At 40.8% G+C, this 23585-nt stretch overlaps 1 protein-coding gene across 4 annotated transcripts in view; it reads right to left on the bottom strand.

Annotated features, from left to right (window-relative positions):
• TJP2 (tight junction protein 2) overlaps positions 1-23585 on the bottom strand; it is a 49171-nt gene extending 25586 nt beyond the window's left edge. For 2 of the 4 annotated variants that reach the window (XM_014869239.2, XM_014869330.2), the window contains exon 1: positions 23470-23585. Coding sequence is in view for 1 of the 4 variants with exons in the window: in XM_088156775.1 (XP_088012901.1) it covers positions 15745-15807 (63 nt within the window). In the remaining 3 variants the exon portion in view is untranslated. Of the gene's footprint in view, positions 1-15620; positions 15698-15744; positions 15970-23469 lie in introns of those variants that run through there. The other 2 variants (XM_088156775.1, XM_088156780.1) reach the window with 2 other exon arrangements.

The raw sequence follows: 23585 nt of genomic DNA, 5'->3' as shown, positions 1-23585 counted from the left end.
GAATCTCCATCAACGTTTCTAAAGAGCACATTCCTCTCAACAGACTCACATTCACAGCTTCCAAAACTGGTATTTATTTATTTATTTTTACAAAAAGGGCAGGAAAAAGAAACAAATGTAAGTATGTCTTTGAGACTTCTCTAGCCCTGTATTCTTAGCTTTTCTGTTTTCCTTCCCCTTGCCCTGAAAAAGCTACAAGAGCATTCCAAATACAGAAGACCATGACAACATAAGAGAATAAAAATGGTGAAACATTATCCATGAGCTGTAGCAGTCAGAACAGCAAGGACTCTTCTTTCTTGGTTTTGGACTATCCTTCTTCTCTAAAGGAATAGAATGAGAAAAACAAATAGATTGCCTCCACCAAAATTTAAAACTATTTTTTTCTGAAAAGAAATTTTAGAAAATAACCAGGAAATCTAGGAATTTTGCTGCAAGTGAAAAGACCAGAGAGTTAACAGAGAGATGCAAGTGTCTGCACTTGGATGTTTCATTTTGAAGGAAAACAGTATCCCCAGAACAGGAATACCTCAATTCACTTATTTTGAAGTGAGATAGAAAATTTTCAAACAAGTATTGTCCCAGATATTGTCCTTTCACTCTACCTGCATGCCTCTTCACAAAAACTAACTATAAAGGGAATCTATAACCTAACTTCACTCCTAGCACAAGATTACAAAGGCAATTACATATCATACCTATTATCCACAGACATTTAAAATGGAATTTTTTTAAAAGCAAGCTCAATTCCAATGACAGATACACACTCCAGTTCTTTCTGGCAGTCTACCCTGATAAAATGTTCCTGAATCATGTGGGGAAAGAAAATTTAGCGTGATGATCTGGTTTACAAACTGGGGAAGGTGAAAAGAAAAAGAGAGCTCTCAAAAAACTCAACAGAGCAACCTCAGAATGTCACAATAAAATCTTACCACAGCAGGCTGCATCTCTCCACTTCTCCTGGTGAAAGTTTTCCACGTAGCACTATATTTTGATCTCTTCCTCTACAGACCAGGATGTGTTTCCTCACACATCATCTGTACAGGCAAGATATAATGCATCCAAGCAAGCAGAAAGGATACCTAAAACAGTTTTGTTGGCTCTATTATGGAAGTAACACAAAAAAAGAGGTCCTTGCCCTCCCTCTTTTCCTGTCCCTCTTTGTATGCTACTATAGATGTAAGTAAGCATAGAAACCTTGAAAGCTGAGTCCCTGTTTTCCCTAAAGACAGACTCATACAACGATGTTCAAGAACTTCAAACTTAACTGAAAGCTACCCACTTGTAAAAGACAGAGGGGCAGGGACTCTTCTAGCCACTGATAGGAACAGCCAGGTGGAGGGAGTCCAAAGCTGCATCAAGACCTAAGTACTCCCAGTCTCAAAGACCAGGTACACTAGCAGAGGATTCAGAAACTGTGTCTACATTGCACCTGCCCTCAAAAAGACAATTCTGATGGACAAAAAAGGATAGCCTTGGATTTACAGGTTTTCAAAGATCTTGATCCACTTCAGTATCTGGATGACACTTAAGAAAATGCCCTCTGTAGACAGTGAAGGCTCAGTGAAATGAGAAGCAATCTATACATCAGTGTGCAGAGTGAAGCACCTCACCTCCAATTTTTCAGCTGAATGTCATAGCCTAGGTTATTAAAGATATCTACAAAATGAAGATGATGCAACACAAGTAGCCAGAGTTTGCCAAGTAGTCTTAACATAGTGAAAAGTGACTGAAGAGGAACAGGACCTTCACCAGGCCTTTCCCTGCAGTGAGGAAGCCACTTGGAAAAAGGCTCCAACTGACCTGTTCCCATGAATTGTCTGTGTATGTACAGCAGACCTTTGATTAGGATCCAGGAAAGTGACAAAGAACTACTTTTACCCATGGATCTTTCACAATACAGCCAATATCTTGCACAAAAGGAGGTACCTTATTTTCTACCAATAAATGCTCTGATTCAGAGAAGCTTATGCTATTTTTTCATATAAGTTCCTGCATCAATACAGCAGCTCCCAGAAGAGTAACAGATCCTCTTTATGAAACAGGTTCCTAAAATTATGAATGGCTCAAATTAAAGAGAAGTGATAAAAAATTATTTGCAAAATATATCCACTAGAAGTAAAAGATAACTACTCTTCAACAATGGCAGAAGCTCCCTCTCTTTCCTCCTAGAGGCACAAAGAAGAAATCAGGTACAGCTCCACGTTAAAAGATCATCAATTTTACTTCCACATTCTAGTAAAATCAAAATGGTTGTTAACATCACAATGGGTTATATTATCAGGATGCAGGAAGTTGGGGGGAAAAAAAGTCACAAACTGTACACATAAGTATACTTCTGTAATGGAATAGAAATTTTTGAAGGAGAAGAAAAAAGTTCACATAGATATGAGCTGTGCACATAATCCTTCCTTCCTCTCCCCTCTAATGGAGAATTATCAGTTACATTATATAAGGTTTGCTTTCACCCAAATTACTCAACAACAAATATTAGCGAAATACTTTTACTGTATTGGCAAGGTAACAAACATATTCATCAGTAGCCTGGTCAAGTGGAACTTGTCCCTGCTCATGGCAAGGGGGTTGGAATTAAGATTGTTTTTCAAGTCCCTTCCAACCTAAAACACTCTGTGATTCTGTGTATTATCAGAATTTGTGTCAGAAACTCTTTTTTACACAATGCACGTAGAAACAGCAATTTGAAGGGCTGCCTAAAAAGACCTAAGAGAACATAAATTGAGCATACTGTTTTTAAAAAAAATTGTTTTTCATAGGTAAATAAGATAAAACTATGATAAGTTGAATGCCACTATACAGAAATACAAACCAGTTTTCATGTAAAACACAAGATATTGTTTAAAGTTTTTCTTAATCATATTTCACCCAGAAGTTATACCATCCAGTTGCTATAACCAATCTTTACTTCTTAAGTTTCATGAAAACTTTTAAATTATCAAATGAGAACAGTTAACTAAACAATAATGAAAGGGTCTTTTGTTTCACTTCTTTCAGGAATAGTATGAATCTATCATGACAACAATGCCCACAGTCATTACTGTGCTTAGCACTATTTCACTACGAATTTTGCTTCCAGTTAGCAAAACTACTACTTCTTCCAAACCACCCAGTACCAGTGCTCTCAGCTGCAGAGCCAAGAGCATAATTTAGGTTTCTTGACTTCAAGTCAAGTAGCCTAAGTGTTGCTCACAGAAGCCAACACACAGATTTACTCCATTTCTGTCAAATAAAAGTCTTGCAGGAAAAGAGCCCCAGTAACTGGAAAACAGGGATTAACCTTCTCCCATTGTGGGAGTCTGAGCCAGCTAACAGGTGAGAAAGAACTCCCGGGTTGCAGAACTTGCATTCATTTCTACCTCTTGTTGCACTAGGACACAACAAATGCCTTCCAGACTGCAAGCTGAACCAGAATCCAATCCTATCCAGAACTGAGGAGATGAAGGGCAACAGCACTGTTCATCAGACTATTGAGAATATTAATTGATAAATGCAACTAGGTCTCATTTGCATTGTAGCACTGATATTAACATTCACAGCATAATGCCCCAGATCTCCTAGTGCGCCAAAAATTGTTTAACAAATAAACCCAAGGGCGTGCAAAAAGGTTTCACACACAGAGAAGATCTATGCTGATCTGGATCTGTGACAAGTAGCGTGCTTTTCAATGCAAAATATAGCACTTCATCCAGCTCAAAGCATTTAAATGACAAACAATGCTTAAATGTAATGAAGGATATCACACAATGCACCCAGGGCAGCAGCCCCTGCAGTAGCATTCTTCAAATGGCTCAGTGATGAAACAGTATCCCCAGTTGAGAGAACTTTTGCAGGAAGTTGCCCAAGCACAAGGAAAAAACAAACAAACAAACAAACAAACAAAAAAACCCCACATGAAAATAGAGGCACGGGATTTGAGTTTTGTAAATATTTAATTTTTCTGCAATTCCAAAATAGAAAGGGACTCACCCAGGCACTGAAAAAAAGACAGTAAATAACAGAGCATAAGGCATCCCTTTGGTGGCTTATAGCATAGGGCACATAATCTCTGGATAGTTTTGTTTTGTTTCAGCTGTTTTAAAGAAACACCTAAATAAAAATGGGGAAACTGCACATATAAATATCTGAGTAATGCATACACTAGACTCTTTGGGGAAGGAAAAAAAAAGCAACTTGGTTTTGCGGAATTTTTTTTCTGTTCAAGACAGTAAGATACTCTCTAGAAAAAACTTTATTTCCTACATATTTTTACCAAACATTTATTAATTACACTGAAAATTTTCAGAAGGCAGGAGAAGCATTTTTAAAGGAAGAAAAGGGAGAATCAGGATTTTCTTACAATATTTTGAGGTCAAGTCACGATTCACCTTAGAAATAGCTCATGAAAATCTAAGGAGGGTTGCATTTTTAATTTGTTTGTTCTCTTGCTTTCTAGGTGCTGTCTTCTTCTCAGATTTATCAAAGTTTCCTTGTCTCTAAAAAAATGAGCACCTTTGGATGGTTCTCACAAGACCCCTTTTCATCTTTGGTAATGCAGGTTTTCCTTCCCAAACACACAACCTCATAGGCTGGGTACAGCTTCGTATGGTAAGAACTTCACAAATACTTTCTGACCATAACAGAATTTATTTCCACACGCCTCCTGTTCATTAACATGCAGCCTCTTGACTCTCTGTGAATTCTGCTGTTTAGCTCTAAAAAGGATGCCAAGACGGCTTTCTAAAGCCACAAAACCATGCTTATTTTTTCTAACTGAATTACTCTCTTGCCATTTCTGTCAGCTGAACTGGAGGCCAAAGGAGATGCCAGAACAGATCCTAGAACTCTGCAGCTAAATTCAACTTGGACAGCAGACGAGGCTTCACTTTTAAGGATGTACCGGTAAAACAAGGTTTTATAAAAGGGACAGTTTAAATTATAGAATCGTTTAAGTTGGAAATGGCCTCCACTGACTCCAGCTGTTAATATAACACTGCCAGGATCACCACTAAACCATATGCCTAAGAGTATACCTACATGGCTTTTAAATACCTCTAGGGACAATGACTCAACAATAACCCTTGGTAACTTGTTCCAAAGTTTGATAACCCTTTATATAAATAAATTTTTCCTAATATACAATTGAAATATCCTTCTGGCACTTGAGCCTGTCCTCTCATTTCGTCACTAGCTGTCTGGGAGAAGAGATCCACTCCCACCTGGGTACATCCACCTTTCAGGCAGTTGTACAGAGCAATGATGTAATCTCTGATCCTCCTTTTCTCCAGGCTAAACACCCCCAGCTCCTTCAGCTGCTCCTCACAGGACTTGTGCTCCAGAACCTTCCTCAGTTCTGTTCCCATTCTCTGGACATGCTCCAGTCACTCAGTATCTGCTCTGCAGTAAAGGGGCCACAACTGGGCACGGAATTTGAGGTATGACCTAAGCAGAGCTGAATACGGAGGAACAATCACTTCCCTCATCCTGCTGACCACACTACTGCTGACACAGGCTAGCATGCCAGTGGCCTTTTTGGCCACCTGGGCACACACTGGCTCATGTTCAGTTACTGTCAACCAGCACCCCCAGGTCCTTTCCTGCTGGGTGGCTTCTCAGCCATTCTGTCCCCAGCCTGTGGCACTGCTTGCAGTTCTGATGAAAGTGTAGGACCCATCCTTTGGTCTTGTTGAACTGCATGCTGTTGGTCGTGGACCATGGATCCAGCCTTCCTACACTTCAGCAGATCAGTTTTACACTCTTGTCTAACTTAGTGCCATCTGCCCAGATCATCAATCAACTCACTAAACAGGGCCAGACCCAGTACTGAGCCTAGGGAACTCAACTTGTTACTGGCAATCAGCTGGATTTAACCCATTCATCACCACTCTTTGGGACTGGCCATCTAGCCAGGAACATGGAAAAAAAGAAACAGAGAAAAAGACTTCTATGAAAAAGACAGAAATACAGAACTCCCCAAGTGGCTTTAAGACTACTTAAGAGTCTGAGAAAATATATGATACATTTACTGATTGTCCCACTCTGTTCTGTGCAGATGTGGCTGCACCTCAAGTCCTGTGCTCAGTTTTGGGCACCACAACACCGCAAAAGATATAAAGCTATCAGAGAGCATGCATCCAGAATGGTGAAGGGTCTTGAGAAGCAGCTGCATGAGGAGCAGCTGAGGTCACTTGGTCTGTTCAGCCTGGCAGAGACTAAGGACAGACCTCACTGCAGTTACAACTTCCTCGTGAGGAGCGGCAGGCACTGATCTCTTCTCTGTGGGGCCCAGTGACAGGATCCAAGGGAATGGCCTGATGCTGTGTGAGAGGAGGTTTAGGTTGGATATTAAAAAAATGTTTTTCACCCAGAGGGTGGCTAGACAATGGAACAGCTCCCTGGGGAAGTGATCGCAGCACCAGCCTCGCAGAGATCAAGGAGTGCTTGAAAAATGCTCTAAAGCACATGATGTGATTCCTGGGGATGTCCTGAGCAGAGCAAAAGACATTTTTTATTTACACATATATGCACGCTAAACATACGTGGCATAGACGAGCAAGCCTGCTCCCTTTCCCCTCCCTCCCTGGCCCCGGCTCATGCTGCACGTTAAAAGACCGACAAGCACCAGGAGGAGCAGAGCGTTGGCACTTCCTGCTGAATTTGCCCCAAAGTCGGGCACAGGCAGCACCGCACCGCACCGCACCGCCCGCCGTGTCCGCACCGCCCCGCGGCGCCGGCAGGGGGCGGCAGCGGCCCCGTAACGCACTGCTCCGCACCGCCCCCTGCCCCGCTCCCTGCCCCGCACTGTCCCGTGGCACCGGCAGGGGGCGGCAACGGCGCCGCCCCGCGCCCGCACGGCCCCAACACGGAGAAGGGAACAAAAATCCTGACCATTTGGCCATTTAGGCCAAAATACTGTCTGAAAACCTTCCTTTCATAGCAAATGCGATAAAATACGTGATGTTACAACGAATTTGTTAGGTGCTTTTTTTCCCTTTCATCTCAAGCCTATGCACTATCTTGAGGCAGACTGAGTTGGGGTTGGTTGGTTGGTTGGTTGGTTTTTAATTGATTCCGGTTTTAATAAGTGCTTTTTCTTACTACATTTATTTCAGGAATTGATTGTACTGTTTATAAAAAGGAAATAAACCCCGTGCAGTCTCATGTTCTGGAGAAAAGGAGAAATATCTGGTACTCCAAAGGTGAACCACGCACTAATGCAGAGACACCAAGACACCATGAAAATAGGTACCTGAAAATTAGCAATCCTACATTTTAGCACTTAACAACAAAATAAGAGAGCTATAGTTACATTTTCAGCGTGAAATTTTGTCTTCCAAACTGTTTTTAACCTGAACTCAAACAGTTTACACTTTCAGAAAGTACCACGAGGTCCTTTAAGGTCCTGATTTTGCTGACATAAAAGAGTAATTTCTCATTACACCAGAAAAGTAAACAACACACACACGGAAGGATTTTCTAGAATAAATTCACTTGTATTTCACAGTACTTGTGATCTCTGACAGTAAGAGCAATTGTTAATGATGTCAATTGGGTATGAAGAAATTACTAGGGATTGTGTGATGTGTTTTGAAGCAGTGACGCTTATTGAACAAACGAATCTTTTTAGCAAGAGATTCACATTCTCATTCCCTCTCTAACTATTGTGGAAAGGGGCTACTACAAAAGCAGTCATCTGAGCTGGTCTGGTGCTGCCCACAGCAGGTCATCATTTACCATGATCAGTGGCAGGGATGGAGGCAAAAAAGCAGTATGTATGCAGCAGAGTGTAACAAGTTCCAAACATTAAAACTCAGCATAAGTTTACAACCCTCATATGTTAAGCCAATTAAAAGTACACAGGCAAAACATTTCTGGGATGAGTGGAGTAGTTTGCACTTGTTACAGCTGAATTCTACTGGACTTAGATGCATACACATGAATCATAAAAACCAGTACAATACCCCATTACAAATGAAACAAAAACTTGTTCAAGATGAAGAAGGGAGAAAAAAAGAAACTGATTGTATTGAAAACACAGCTGCAAGATATTCAGGTCTTACCTACTGATTACCTAAATCTCAAAAATTCAGCTTAGACCTATTCCAGTAGCAAGTTCTCCTCTCTATCTTTTGCCCAACAACAGTTCTCTCATTGCCCTGCTAAAATTGTTCCAGTGCTCCCCCAACAGGAAGCAATCGATTCTTCAAAATTTGTGAGGGGACAGCTCCAGTTGAAATAGATAACTGCCGTTTTGGGAAAAAACAAAACAGATTTTATTTCCCTGTCATCCCTCTTCCCCATTAAATGAATTTAATTTTTAGAAAATAGTTTCTCTCCTTTGAGAAATAACACTCTAGCAATTAACATTCTTTTCATCAAAGATGTCTTCCTTTTCAAATATGGCTTCACAGAGGATAAGGAGCTGTTTTTCCCAAATGTTCTGAGACCTACAGCACCAGTCCAGTGGAGAAGCCTTGGAAATAACAATTTACTCTCCCATAGGTGTTGAAGGGGCTCTAAAGAAAACAAACCTCACCTTCTAAGGCACAGCTTTGCCCAGTCTTGCAGTAAAGTAGATTTCTCCACCACCCATTTTTTTAAAACCTCAGCAAGGTTTGAGGAGATAAAAACCTGGAAGCCAAGTGATTTCATCTGAAGATCAAAATTAATTGAGGTAAAAGGCTAACAAATCAATTATACTAGAACGTTGGATATGTGCATACACTCTGGAAAGTGGAGAGTTTATTTGCTGTTTTGTTTTCTGAATGTTTTTCCCAGACTTTCATTCACCCTGTCACACAATTATGGTACTAGGAAGGCTTTTTTGCATACACTTCAGGAAGGTAACTAGTGAAGGGACATTTAACTTTCAGTTCACCTGATCAACAGTGGTTTTAAAAGCTACCTCTAACTTAAGTCAGCCCCATTCAATTTAACTGTAAACCTAACACATTTCTTTCGAACACATGGCAAACTGCATATAAGCTAAGTTCAAGGGGACTTGAACTTGTCTTGGCATAATAAAATAAAACTTCAAAAATTTGGTTCTGCTGTGCTTGCAGTATCAGGATGTGATGGTGAGGTAAATCAGACTCAGTAGGTGTACATAATCAATTTCATTAAGCTGGATTTCATTAAAAAAATAAACTAACTGTGAAATAAACTAAGTGCAGCCACCATTCCGTAAGTGCCTCATTTCATGAATTATTTATTCTTTGCAGCTAAAACATAGTTTTTACTCCTGTGGCATCTTAAAATTTAAAAAAAGAAATAGGAAAAAAAAACAACCTACAGAAGCACCATATATATTACATGGTACAAAGTTCTAATTATAATTTTATTCAACTTCAGCAGTACACTTTGTACTGCTACTGTTTTTAAATGCTTCATCTTCCTGCATCCATATTCAAATAGCAAATCAAGCAGTAGAAGTGACAAACTGTAGCATCAAAAGATTATTATTCCATTGGTCATTCAACACCTGCAATTCTGCAGTCTGAGAAAAACAAGCTGGGTACCTGTCTACTACTTCCTGCAACTGGCTTTTAAAAGGCCCATTCATTACTGGGATACAATCCAATCAGGCCAGCATTTATATTTAATCATCCAGTCATAATGCAAGACAATTCAAACAATGGAAGAATTGTTACTTTCCGAGCTTCATCCCAACCAGATTTTCTATCTCTGTTAAGGTTTCTAGTAGCCTTTGCTCTCACTCTATTAATAGAATAACGATATAGCATATTCTTGGAAGTATTTTAGTTTTAGTCAAGCATTCCTGTGTGTATGTGTCTAAGTATGTAATCTTACTAAACACTGTCCCATTAGCTTTATTTTCTTGTCTGAAGGAAATAAACCTGAATTTAGCTCTGTGTAATGCATAAAATTTAACAGTACGTTTGATCATATCTAAATCTAAAACCCCATAAAATTCACACTATACAATGCATTTCATACAACTACCAACACTGTATCACATACCTCACAGAATACAAACATCAAACTGAAGGTCACATTGACCAAAAGATACCAAAACTCTATAAAATCAAGCTGTTTTGAGCTTATAGTCATACATTCAGCATCATTCACATACATGCCACAACAAACAGCTCTTTATTGCCAACTTTTCACTGTTTTCCAGTCACACTAGTCATACCTCTGCATTCCTTTCCTTCTACCACCACATTCCTGCATTCATGGTCTTAAGCAACTCACTTCTCCCTCTTCAAATGTCTCAAGTCTACTCAGTCATGCCAGAGAGCATTGCTGAAGTTCACTCCTAGACTTTAACATGTCCTGCATGTAACTAAAATGAAAACAAAATCTGTTGCAAAAGGGAGTTTAGCAATTTTTCTGTCATCCAGACAGTGGGATGCACAGACGCAAATGAAGACATGGGGATTGTATTTAAAGGGTTTAGGTCTGTAGGTCTTACATTGATACTCCTCTCAGTGTATTTTGAAAAAGAGGAAATAATCACCCCGCCCCTCCCAAGACCTTATATACCATGAGACAGTGGATTAAGCCAGCTGCACCTGCTTCAGTGAAACACATTCATAATCCTTTTACTCACAGCAAAGTTTCCTCCTCAGAGCCTCCAAAGGACTATAATAATTTTTTCAAACAACAAAATTAATTATATAGCGACAGCCCTGAATTTGTCTGGGACAGTGTCACCAGCAACCTATCATCCAACATAAAATAGTATTACACTAAAATTCACCCATACCTGGTAACACTGGTAAAACACTCTCAGGCAACAAAACAACAGACGGGCAGATGAGAGTGATAAAATTCAAGTATTTTTCATTCTTTTCCTTCAACCTTTTTGCAAGGCTGGATGTGAAGTATACCATGCAGTTATGCATGACTTTGCATAACATCGTTATGAAGAGTTTACCACATACGCCTCCAGCATATGTAGAAATTATTCCTACCAATAGTGTTAATGACAGCAGTCAACAAACAATCAGTAAATCAACACATGGGGCAGAGAAATCAGCTGCCCCTTTTCTTCCATATCAACTTTCACGTGTCTGGTTCATTCCTGTAGCACTAATCCAAGTTTATCTGCAGCCATTCTTTCTTCACTTGAAAGGATGCCAGCAGAACAATTTAAAACTAGAGCCCTTGATGCAATATTCCTACCGAATCAACACTTCACATGCATGTAACATCAATGTAAGTAACTTCAGGCATCATTCCAACCATTAAATGAAACCAAACTGACACATCCCTATGAATCAGGGCCACTTCTACTGAACTTCAAACTGAGTTACACAAAGAATAAACTAACTAGAACAAGCTCAGCAAGTGACAGAAAAATAATTTATTCCTCCTTTTGCAACTCTCATAAACCACATGAGGCTTTGAAAAGAACTCAAAAAGAAAAACAAGAGAATCCTTTTGCATATGTAGCTGAAGGGAAACTAAACCGCTCCGAATCATTAAGGTTTAGAAATGTTTCCATTAAATAACCACCCAAAGCAAATCTCATTTTGGTAACAACTGAAAGTTCATTCTCAACTGAGAGCTGGAACAGAAAGTTTTCTTCTTGTGGTCTGAGCCACATGAAAGAGCATTACACACTTCAAGAACCTCCTGACACACAAAGCAGAAGCAAACCATAATAAAGTGTCCTCCTTTTTTCCCATCTGAAAGAAACTAAAGTTATGTGCCTACTTATAGATTAAAAAGTTTTAAAACAAATCTAAGACAAATTTAATCCTTTTTTCAAATTATTGTGATCCAAGAGTTTGAGTTCATTCTTATTGCTGCAGAAAACATTAGGAACTTATCTACTGGCTTCTACAAGACAAAGCAGGAAAAGAAAGCTTGGAAAAGGAGCTGAAAATTAGGTAAAATTATAAAAACAGGGGTGAGAAGTTAATGAATAAAATTTAACTAATTAAATTCTATAGTTCACCACCATAGCAACATTAAATAATCATAATAATCTGTCAAATAAAAAGCCATTCAGAAAATGACAAAACATACTTAAGACTTCCACATATTTTAGAACTGAATTATAAGTATTTCACTTACACTAAAGGGACAGCAAAGAGGGCTATATCAACAGTACTCTGATACAAGGGGTCTCACATTCTACCAAGAGCTTGACAAGTGTCTCTGAGGTACAAGACTCCTCACCTTCTTCCACCACCTTAACCTATCCTTAAATCTTTCAGGTGCACTGGGCACTGCACACAAACAGCCAGGAAATAATTATTGTCCAGGGTGAGCTGAGTGCACAGCAGTTATTGGAGAGGTCAGCAGGCATCTGTCTGCAATCAACACCATGTCTTTAGAACTCTGACACTGGGATTTTTTGCCCTAATGTAACACATCACACTGAGGTAAAGCACATACAAGTATTTGTCAACTGCCAGCAACTGAAAGAAAGATCCTGCCAAAGTGCCAAGTCAGAAACAACATTCCCACTGAAAAAGTTTTAGGAAACTAAGTGCTAGAAAATAAAAATTTACAGCCAAACTATAATCATTACTTAGCCCCCTGACAAAACAATACAAGTACAGTTCCACACAGAAAAATTGAGTTCTTATGCATCATCTAAAGAGCATGCACACACATGCTACCAATTAGCTATGCTACTGTCACTTCAATTGCTTTAATAATCTATCAACTCTACGAACAGAATAACCAAAACTACTGACCACTTTTTATTTCTGGAATAAGAATTACTAAGGAAAACAAAGAAATAAAAAATATAAGTCCTTTTTCATTCTATTCTGCAACTCTTCAAAAAGCTTCTGAAATACTGGTTGGACAGAAGAATTCTCAGCCATGGCCATTATAAGAATCCCACATTATCCACTAGGTTTCTGCAAGTGCTGGAACATAGAAAGAAGAGCAATCAGTGCCAAGTGCTGACCCGGGCAGCAAGCTGCTCAGTTCAGTCAAAAGGCCAACAATTTGCTTCTCAGAGCTTTGTTTATGGAGCCTAGAATGACAGTCCTGCTAGACATTCTGCATTATCTCTGAAAAGTTCATACTGACTAAAAGTCATAAGGGGTGAGCATTCAGAATGCTCTCTCATCACAGAATAGGCACACATGTGCAAACAAAAGGTAGGGCAGGCTAAGTATATACATATTATTAAGTCATAAATAAATGAATAATGAATAGGGCCATTATTTCTTGTAGCTGTATTCAGATGCTGTAGATCACAGCTGGTTTCTTTCCAAGCTGTTTGGTTTTTTTTAAATACTGTGGCTTTTTTAAAATGAACCATCCAAAACTCAGTTATGAAACACTCCCGCAGTATTGTTTATCAGATCTAGAGCCTCCAGTGGCAGAATACACAAGAAGATATTGCTCTCTGATTACCTAATAGGGCACAACACAAGACACAAACACCTGGAAAGCTGCTGCTCATTATCTGCCTGTTTAGTTAACTGCTAGAACTGCAGGCCTTGAAGGAGCATTTTCTTTACTTCACTTTTCTTCTTTACTTCTTTATTTTGAAGATCTAGGATAGAGATGCCTGAAGAGTTCATGAAGGCATCTCTCCTACTACTCAGTAATGTAGATCATGCTTTATTCTCACAAAGCATTGAGAATAATTGCATTTACATATTGTTTTCCACTGCACAGTTAGCATGCATTTAGGAGCATAAATCTGCCTGAAGGCTGGTATTTGCAGTATCAGCATAGATCACACAAAATTCTTAGAGAGTACTTAATTTTCATGGTAAGAAATACATTCCAAACATGGCTTTAAAAAATGAAGCAATTCTAAGTTCATTTGCAATTTTAACAGCCGTGAATTGCACTCAGAATATCGTTTGCACATTTCCATTAGAAAAAATAAAGAGGAAGCTAGAACTCATAGCTGTAGTATCTCTCCAGGCTCTTCTCTCTTTGCCTACAAAATAATGAGCAAACTGGTGTCTCTTTAAAAGAAATGGAATTGTGGCCTTATTAGCAGCTGTATTATAAGGAACATAAACATTGCAGAAGCTACAGTCACCATGCCTCCCCACTTAAGTTCAGTCCACATAGGAAACATGAGCTTTCTCGCAGTTTCACACAATAGGCAGAGGGAAGGATCAGCCAAAGCTCCCATTTTGCTGACAGAGAAGCTGGCCCTGGATTCACAACCAGCACAACCAACTTCCACACTGCATGGACTCACAGCTGTGAACCAAAAGGAAGCTTTAACCAAACCGATTAATTCTTACTTCTTTACATGAAGGGCAGGCCCTAAAATGGTTCGAAGAAATGCCATACACTCAGTTGAGACCTGATAACCCACACTTTTTATCAAGCCCACAGAAGCATTGCAATTAACTTCAAAAGGATTCCACCAATATTGATAAAGGCAGGCCGGAGAAATGTTGCTATTTGAGACAAATGGAAGGAGACAGACAACACAGTCTGGCACTACATTTGTTTGAATACATTGTGAAGTGCCTTACTTCAGGAATCATTCCATAATGACTATAACTTGGTTTAAGCAAAGTATTTAAGCTATAGCATATGAAGAGTACATGTGTAAATGCAGGCTTTGTAACTCATGCAGTTCAAACGTGCATGAGTCAGACTTTCCATCCATCTCAGGAACAACACATGTAAACCTCATCCCCAAGAGACTGCAAAGCAAGTTACCAGCACATTAATACGGCTGTTTCTATTTCTCTCACTAGAGCCATCAGCAAATGATTACACCTACTTACCAAATGTACTGGAGCCACAGTGTCAGATACACTGGGATCTGTGTCAAAGGGCTTACAAGAAGGATTAAGAAGAGATGAAACACTCAAATACAGGTGAGGATTAAGATAACATAGCAAGAAGACTGGAGTAAGTTACCCAGATCAACTGTTCAGCCTCTGTGGTGAAACAAACCCTAACCAAACAAAACCAACAACAAACAAAAACCAAACCATCCAACCAAAAAACACCCAAACACACAGAGTATGGAAATAATCACATAAAATAATCATCACTACAAGGATACTTAAGAGTACGAATTATTCTACAAGACGCAAAACAAAGTATGAAGCGTAAATAAGTGTTTATGGCTTCCATCCACATTTTAGTAGGGGTGGGGAAAGTGACTACAGATAAGTTCAGTTTTCTGCATTTTCTGCATGCCAGCATGCACACCGCACCACCCCTCCACTCCTGATAGGCAGATGCTGCCTACTACTCCACAGACACATTTATTATTACAGTTCAGCAACTGACAATCAAAAACAAACAAACAAAAAAAACCTCAAAAAACCGGGACCAGCGAGAGGGGGAAGCGGCTTTTCTTCATCAAAGTTCTGAGTTTGTTCCTCCACATAAACTGGGGCTATTTTTCATTAAAACACTGACCTGCACCCTGAGCCCAGCCAGTATTTAAAAACACAAAACGAGGTGTCGCCTTCGGGCGCTTCAGGAAACGGGCAGCGCTTCGGAGGACCGCCTCCTCCCCGCTCCCATTTAACTGGAAAAACCACGGTATTCCCACCGCCCGCAGCTCCAGCATTGTCTCCGCCAGCCCGCGCGGTGGGGAGCGCGAAGCAAACCGCATCCCGCACGGAGGGGAGCTCCCGCTCATCCGCGGGGCGGGCGGTCCCGGCGCGCCCGCAGGTCATTCCCGCGGGCTGGAAACACACCTGTGCGCCGGCGATCCACGCTCTGCCCTCCACCTCTCCCCTCCCCTCGGGGCCCAGGGCCGGGGGCGCCGGGGGCGAGCCCGGCCGGAGGAGGAGCCCGCTGGGTGACGGGGATGCTACCGACCTGCTCCGCCCCCGCCGCGGGCTCCCGCGGGCCGCTCCCGGCGGAACCCTGCGTCGCTCCCATAGTGACATCGCCGGGCCCGCCGCCCGCGGCCCCGGGGGCTGGCGGACAGTCCGGCAGCCTCGGGAATGCTGCTCCCGCCTCCGCCCCGCGAAGGAACCGGCCGGGCCGCTGGCGAGGGGCTGCGGCGGAGCCCCGCGGGGGCGGCCGGAGCCCGGCAGGACAAAGCCGGCTCTGAGCAGCCCTCCACAGAGCGACTTTGTCCTGCCGGGGCCCGGCCGCCCCCGCCGCCAGCCAATCATGCCTGCAAACGCCCCGGGGAGGCGAAGAAACACTTCCATTCTCCCTGAGAAGAAAAGAATTGTTATTCTCCATTTACAAAAATATTTCTTCTGTTCCTGCCCTTGGCAGCGGCCAGCAGCTGACGCCTGTCACAGGATAAACGGGAGCGATGGGCCCGGCGGCCCAAGCCCGGGCAGCATTTCTGACATGAGGCTTTCGGACAGCATCCACAGCCCTGTGCTGTCCAAAAAACATGCACCAGTCATGTCCACCTTTTCTGTCAGTGTGTTTTTAGGAGTACGTGGATGTGAAAGCCTCCACACAGCTGATGGACTCGTCGCATCCACAGCCCTAGTCAGATTTCCTTCCCACCAGCCTTCCACATCAGTCTTGAAAGTCCATACCACTGCTATTAATTCAGAGGCCAAATTGCTTGCTTTGGGGGCTGTAATTACATATTATTTAAAAAAAAAGAAAAAGAAAAAAAGAGCACATTGTCGAGTAAACTATTCTCAAGAGTTTGGAGAAATGAATGGTCATGAAAAGCCCTAAGGAGAAGATGGGCAGAAGTTCAACCACATTATATTCAGAAATAAAGACTTCTTTCCCAAGTGCTGCTGTCTTCCTGGCTTTATGCTATTTTGGGTGGATGAGGCAATACTTGAATCAACTCTTGGAAGGAAGAAACGGAGAATGAGAACCAACTGTAAGGCAATGTTTAAAAAAAAGAAAAAAAGCAAACAGTCCATTACCTTGTATAGCCTACTCTCAAATTTGAAGAGAATAAGCCAAAAAAATGCCAAAGCATGAACTTTGCTCTTTCTTTCATGTTGTTCCTCTTCTCAATTATACAAATGAGTGATACCATACAACTTTTTTGCAACACTAGCGGTCCAGTATACGGCTGAAGTCAGGACCACTTGGAAAAATGAAGCACAGGTGGCCAAGTTCTTCACACACATGGGATCCTGCGATAGCTTCTGGTATCAAGAATTTGTCCATGAGATACAGCATGGCAAGGCAAAATAGCTGTCACTCTCCACACCAATGCACACCTCTGCAAACTGGAGGCAACTTTCCAAAGAACACTGTTTGGAAACATCAGCATGGAATGTTACATCACAGCATTAGCAGAGAAATTCATTGTCCAGTACTTGTTGAAACGACACGACACAATGAAAACAACATTGTTTTGCTGCAGACATATTTTTAGATGCAAGAACAACATTTGTTTTAAGCTGGATGGCAATATACTTTTTGAAAAGAAGTGCCTGTCAGACATGAGGTGGGACAGGAAAAGAAGAAGCCACCAGATCTCTTGACTGCTGTATCTTTACACATACACAAAGTTTGTGGCAGCATAAAGTAGAGTACCAGCTTCTGAAGCTGCTTCCCTCCACAGAGGTTCTGGCAAAAGACAAAAAGATTTGGTTCCCCCACTAGACTTGGTTACCCAGCTTCCTGGGGAGAGCAGGCAGTGCCAGTCAGAGCAATCTAAGGGTCTTCCTATCCTGTCCAAGGCCAAGAAGGATTATTTGTGATTCCAGACAAAAGCTGTGGCTTGACCTAACGCCTCCTTCTGGCATGTTCTGTGACTTCATCAAAGCCACAAGGTGTTATCACTAACAGAGGCTGTACTTCCCTGAGCTATAGGGCAGCAAGCAGGGTTAACACATTAAGCTAGCCTGAGGTAAGTGTAACACAGATGCAGGAACTGACCACAGCTATGCAAGCCAGATAGGCTGGTTTTCAATTTCTTACCACAAAATACCATCTAAAAGGGCCTATCAATCAGTTTGTCTCTATTTAGTTTCCTGCAGAAACAGATGGAAAATAATCCATGTGTGCTTACCAAAATATTTCCCATGTTTGTCCATAAAATTTCTCACTTTTAAGAGCAAAGTATACATACCATACCCTTTCCTGTTTTCTTATTTTTTTTTTCTAAAACTAAACAGCTACTCTGCCACAATGGGCATATAAATCATCCCATAGCAGTGTGCAAATGTGAGCACTAAGTAGCCTTTAGCGCTCATGCTCACTTTAGAGCTTGGCCAAAAGCCCAGATGCTCAAAGTGATGGCATGGACTGATGTAAGAAACAGAGTAGTAATAATTGTCAGGTTTCTTATCCTGCAATTCAACCACCAAGAACAAGCTTACAGGCCTGCTCTTTGACCAAGATGTCCTTCCAAGATGAGTATGCTGGAAGGTCTTATAAGAGGAAGATATTGCCAGCTGCAAATGCAACAAATGGAAGATACCAGTGTAAATAGCGATGAGAGTTGTGTGAACTCCTCCAGCACCTCGTTTCTGACTCCTGTGGTAGGAGAAGGGGGACAGGTTCTCAAAGCATTCAATTCACCTAACAGCTATTCCATGGAAGGACAGCATCCCCCCCATTCTCTTCCCTTTGTGAGCCAAACAAAACTAAACCCCTAACCTGCAGCTCAAGCATATTGTTTACCATTAGGTATAACCTCTCCTGTCTCATCTTCTCTGAAACACCACAAAACCTGCCAGTATGGATACAGAGTAACTATAACTAGCCAAAACTCGCTTGGGACACAACACAAGCAGAAGAGGTGCAGGAGCCCCAACGAAATGGTCTGATATGTCTGTGCATGTCCCTGAGAACACTGAGTGTTTGGAGGCATGGCTGCATGCACATTTCAATCACTGGTCTCCCTTTGAAATGGGAAATGCAGGTCCAGTTGTAGTCAGTCCTACAAGGGATACTGCATCATGAAGAGTAAAGGCTGGGTATCAGCACCATGTCAAAATTATAAGAAATCTGGGCTGCACATTTGCAGTTCTGTTCCCTGCAGTATTTAGGACCAGCTATTCTGCATGTGCAATAACTCTACAAAGCAGCATCATCTGCAGGGAATTTCATGGAATGTTATGTAGGTGTACAGGAATTTTAAAATTAACTTCAATGGAAAGATTATTGGTATTAACTTTATGAAAAACATGCAAATGACTTACAGTGAATACATTTCCCATTGAGATTTTTAGTTTAAGTAATCAAGGGAGACATTGTTTGCCTACAATCAGATTGAATCTATGGCCTGTGTAGAACTAATTTAGAGAGATCACTTGCTGTAACCTGAGTCATGCAAAACCTAGGACGTATTCCATAAATTATCTAATGCTACTGTGAATGAAGCAGTTGTGCCACTTCCAGCATCCACAAGGGGAACACGCATTTAACACTACTCTAGAGGATGCAAATTTAAAACAAGTAGCTGCTCTCAAAGTTACTCCAGCCAACCGAGTAAGACTATTCTGCAACTTGCCTGCATCAACCATGTTGAGATGCAGGTTCTCTCCGCCTTCTCTCCAACATCAAGCCTTTTAACCTGTTCCCATGACAATCAGTTGGTTTTCTGTTTCTTTAAACGTTACAGTTCAACACTTGGTAGTGCTGCTAGACAGCATGGCAAAAAGGCAACCTCCTTAAAGAGCTGGGAACTCCAGAAAGAGATACTGGGAATGTAGGCTGCTAGTCTAGTTTGGAACTATCTGAACAGAGATGTCAGTTTTGCTCTTGTTTTTAAATAAGTGCTCATGATCCTCTCATGAGAGACACTGTAGGAGTTTCTAAAAATACCATGTTGTCAAACAGCCTTTCCCCCTTCCCTTCCAGGCAATCTCTTTAGACTGCCATTTGTCATCAGCCTGCAAAATCACACAAATCAGTCAGCCCAGCCCTACTTAAATGATTCATAAATCCAATTACATCTGCTTCTTTATATAGTAAGCTGGGCCCTAACAGATTCAACCTTCAGGATTAGAGGATGTGTAGGTAGCTGACCTCTGACTCTCAGGAACTGCTCAGGAGCTCCATACATATGGTTCAAACATGCAGCTCTACACTGAGGTTGTCACATACATGGCACAGTAATCCTAATCTCTGTTTTGGGGGGACTGGAGACACCTTGCATACTATCTCAACACTTGCTACCATGTGCAGAAATGAGTCCAATGGAGGGTCACTAAGATGGAGGGGGCTGAAGCACTGGCCCTGCAAAAGGAGGCTGTGGCAGCTGGGTTTTAGCTTGGACAAAGGATGGCTTCAGAACATTCAGCAGCAGCCCATTGGTGCTGACAGGAAGAGATTGAAGAGATGAGGATAGGTTCTTAGCAATAGTACAAGGTGGATAAGAGACAATGGGCCAAAATTCAAACAAGACAGGTTCAGATGTATAAAAAGGGAAAACATTTTCCCCATGAGGACAGACAAACTGTGGACCCACTGCAGACGAGTTGTATGGTCTCTGTCCTTGGAGGTTCTCAAACCCACCCGGGTAAAGCCCCAAGCAGCTGTTCTAATCTCACAGATGACCCTGTTTTGGGCACAAGGTTGCACAAGAAACCTCCTGAGGTCCCTTTCCACCTGAATTATTCTATCATTCTGGAGTTACTGCATGACTCAAGTGCCAGCTTAAAGCAGAATGGTGCAATTATTATCCTGCCCCTTGTCTCCACTTCCAAAGTACAGCTTGTGATTATGCAATGTAAAGATTTTGGCATGCAGCTGCAGGGTCTGGTCTGTTGGCTGTCTGATCTAGTGTGAGGATGAACAGCTATACACTCTTTCCAAGTTTCAAAGCAGTTTCAAGGCTGTTATTTTAGAAAGCATAGATGTCCCAGGAAGAAACCCAGAGCCCAACATACACAGCATCCCACAATTTGTACATATTTTTAATAGGGTAATTAACAGTCCCAAATCCTCTCTCACGAGGCCACCTATTTTGATGTTTTCAAGAGCAGAATATTTAAAATTTTTTAAACCTAGACGCATAGATTTACTGAGACAGCTCAAACTGCTAAAAATTCTAAAATGTAGATAATTATTTAGAGCAAGAGGCAGCACTTGTTCTAAGCCAATCATAGACTCAATTTCAAGATCACAAAAAAATTGAAACACACACATGCTGAGCAACTAGGAACAGCATTGGACATTAACAATATGAAATACAGTAATATATTTTTTTATAATGTAATAAAATGTATATTTTCTTCAATGTTTTGGACAGTCATCAGTTCTACTAGATCTCACACATTACAAGTCTGTTCTGCTTTAAACTAGAAGACTGTTTGTTTTGTTTGTTGCAGCTTTCTTTTTGCAAAGAATATGGCAGTTAGAAGGCACAGATATATAGCATATTCACAGGATAAGTAAAACAGCACGAGAATATGCAGAAGTGTTGGGAAACAGTTAATAAAAATTATAGTTGTAAGAAAAAGACATGCATTCTGTTTGTTCTAAACACATTTTCATCTGAGCAACGTTTTAAATTACAGTTCAGTTCCTTGAAAATTATACTAGTGAGGCAAGCAAATGAAATAGTTTGACCGACCACTAGAGAGCGAAACAGGGTGTCTAACAGTGACTCTGCTTGAACACACACACACACACACTTCCCACAAATCCCCTTCTCTACAGACTGTGCAAATATAAACAACTTTCCTTGGCATGAGCTCTTCAACCTCTACTACTTTAAGAAACTACAAAAACTAGTACCGTTATTCTAAAGAGTGAAACAGGAATGTAGTTTAAACAAATCCAAACCACACAAGTGTGTACTGTTTTTCTCCCCAAACACCATACAAAAGTGTGTATCAACACTTGAAAGAAAATCTCTTTCCCAATCTCAACTTTTTAATTTTAAACAGCAGGTACATTCTGTTGGAACATTCATTTTGCTTACATCTCATTTCCTTCCTCTCTTCTCTGTTTCTTGACTACTCCTGGCAAGGCTGTGAAACAATCCTCTGCTTTTAGCTATTTATCTGCCTTTTCCCTAGAAGTCAAGCCCTACAACATCAAAGCTTTACTATGGCAATCAACTGTTATGGCTCAAATTAATTAAGACAACACAATAAAGAAAACAGATCCCATTCTCATGGAAGTCATGCTTATTAAAAACAAGAAAAAGAATATGCAGATTACACAAGATGTAACATACACAAAGATGTATTACTTTTTTCCTGATATAAAGGTTAATTAAAAAAACAAAGCTCCAGACAGCAGTTCTTCAGCCAAGTTAGTTCTTTAGAGTACAAGAACTATGCTTCAAAGCTCTGCCTCTCCCCATCCTATTTATACTGGCAAACCTCCCGCTGATGAGCTTACTAAGAAACAAAGCAGTTCTGCAGCCCTACTCAGAAACAGCAAGGTCCCAGCTAGGGACCCCACCCACTTTTGGGTGATATTTTTCACAAATGACTGAAGTGAGCCGGGAAGAGTCTAAAAGAGAACAGCAAGAACAATCAGGGAGAAAGCAAACGGACACAGCCATACCAGTCGTTCACTTGCCAGTTCCACAACTCCTAGAAGCCCACAGAAAAAGCAGCTGGATGCACCTTCTGAGCCATCTTGATCTTGCTGATAAATAGTTCTGGAGTTTCTTTTGCTAAGAGTTGAGCTCGTAACTATCCACATTCCCTGACGTGAAGTTAGCATAATCAACCATAGAAAGTTTTTGTTTTGAAGAAAATGTCAGAGGCTGCTTAAGACCTCAGCTGAGATATTCCTGCCTAGCTACTCTTCACTGATAATCTCATATCAAATTTTCCCTCATTCACAGAAAATTAAACTGAGAAGTAGTTTTGGTTAAGTATGTCACAAATTAGAAAGTCAGGACAGCAGATACACACATTTTTAAGTAATTACTAAAGCAGCAATAGCTATTCATCTCAAAAATTAAAGTCAATTACAGTTTTGCAAAGCATCAGCATAAAAAATTTTTCCTCTCTTAAAATCATCATCTGTTAATGACTTACAAAAACAAGCCAAGCATGTTTGATCGCCACATAAAACTAAGGATGCATTTTATGGTTCTTCTGGAAGCACTTGAGAAAAGGTTTCAAAAGCAAGGTTAATTTGCCAAAAGGATTATATTTACCTTAATGATGTACTGTAAGAAAATATGCAGCAAAACAACTCTCCCTGTGTGTGGCTATTCTGTTTCCCAGGACTGACTGAGTCACTAAGCAATTCCCATGAATATTACCCTTTGTGCTTAAAGCAATTTATTTATCCCCAAGTCCATGCTAAATATTTATATTTGCTGAAGACATCATCATAGATTACATCCATTCTTTACCAATGTTTAGCTAACAGATGAACTAGTACAGGCCTGTGCATTATTATTTGCATAACTTTAGCAGAATATTGACTTCATTGCAGAAACCTCTCCTCTTCTGGAGGCCTGTTGTACATCATCAAGTTCTCAGCAAATGTGCATGTAATTATTTTAAGTTTTTTTGAGAATTCAAAAGAAACTAGTTTAAATTTCATATTACTCTACTAAGTACAATTTCTTGAAGCCTTATAAAAACATAGCTAAAAGAATATACATCTTAGCTAGTGCATGATGAGAATACATCATTTTAAACGAATGACTAGCTCTAACTGATGCAACTTGAGTAGTACCTTGGGAGAAATGACGATTTTTGAGTGCCGTTGTCTACTTGCTGTGCAATGCTTTGGGCTTGATGTACAGCTGCGCTCCCAGTCCCACTCACAAGGAGACGGCAGTGCAGTGGTTT

Source organism: Sturnus vulgaris, chromosome Z, assembly GCF_052056855.1.
Source record: "Sturnus vulgaris isolate bStuVul1 chromosome Z, bStuVul1.hap1, whole genome shotgun sequence".
NCBI classification, from domain to species: Eukaryota; Metazoa; Chordata; class Aves; order Passeriformes; family Sturnidae; genus Sturnus; species Sturnus vulgaris.
This window is presented reverse-complemented; position numbering and strand designations above follow the sequence as displayed.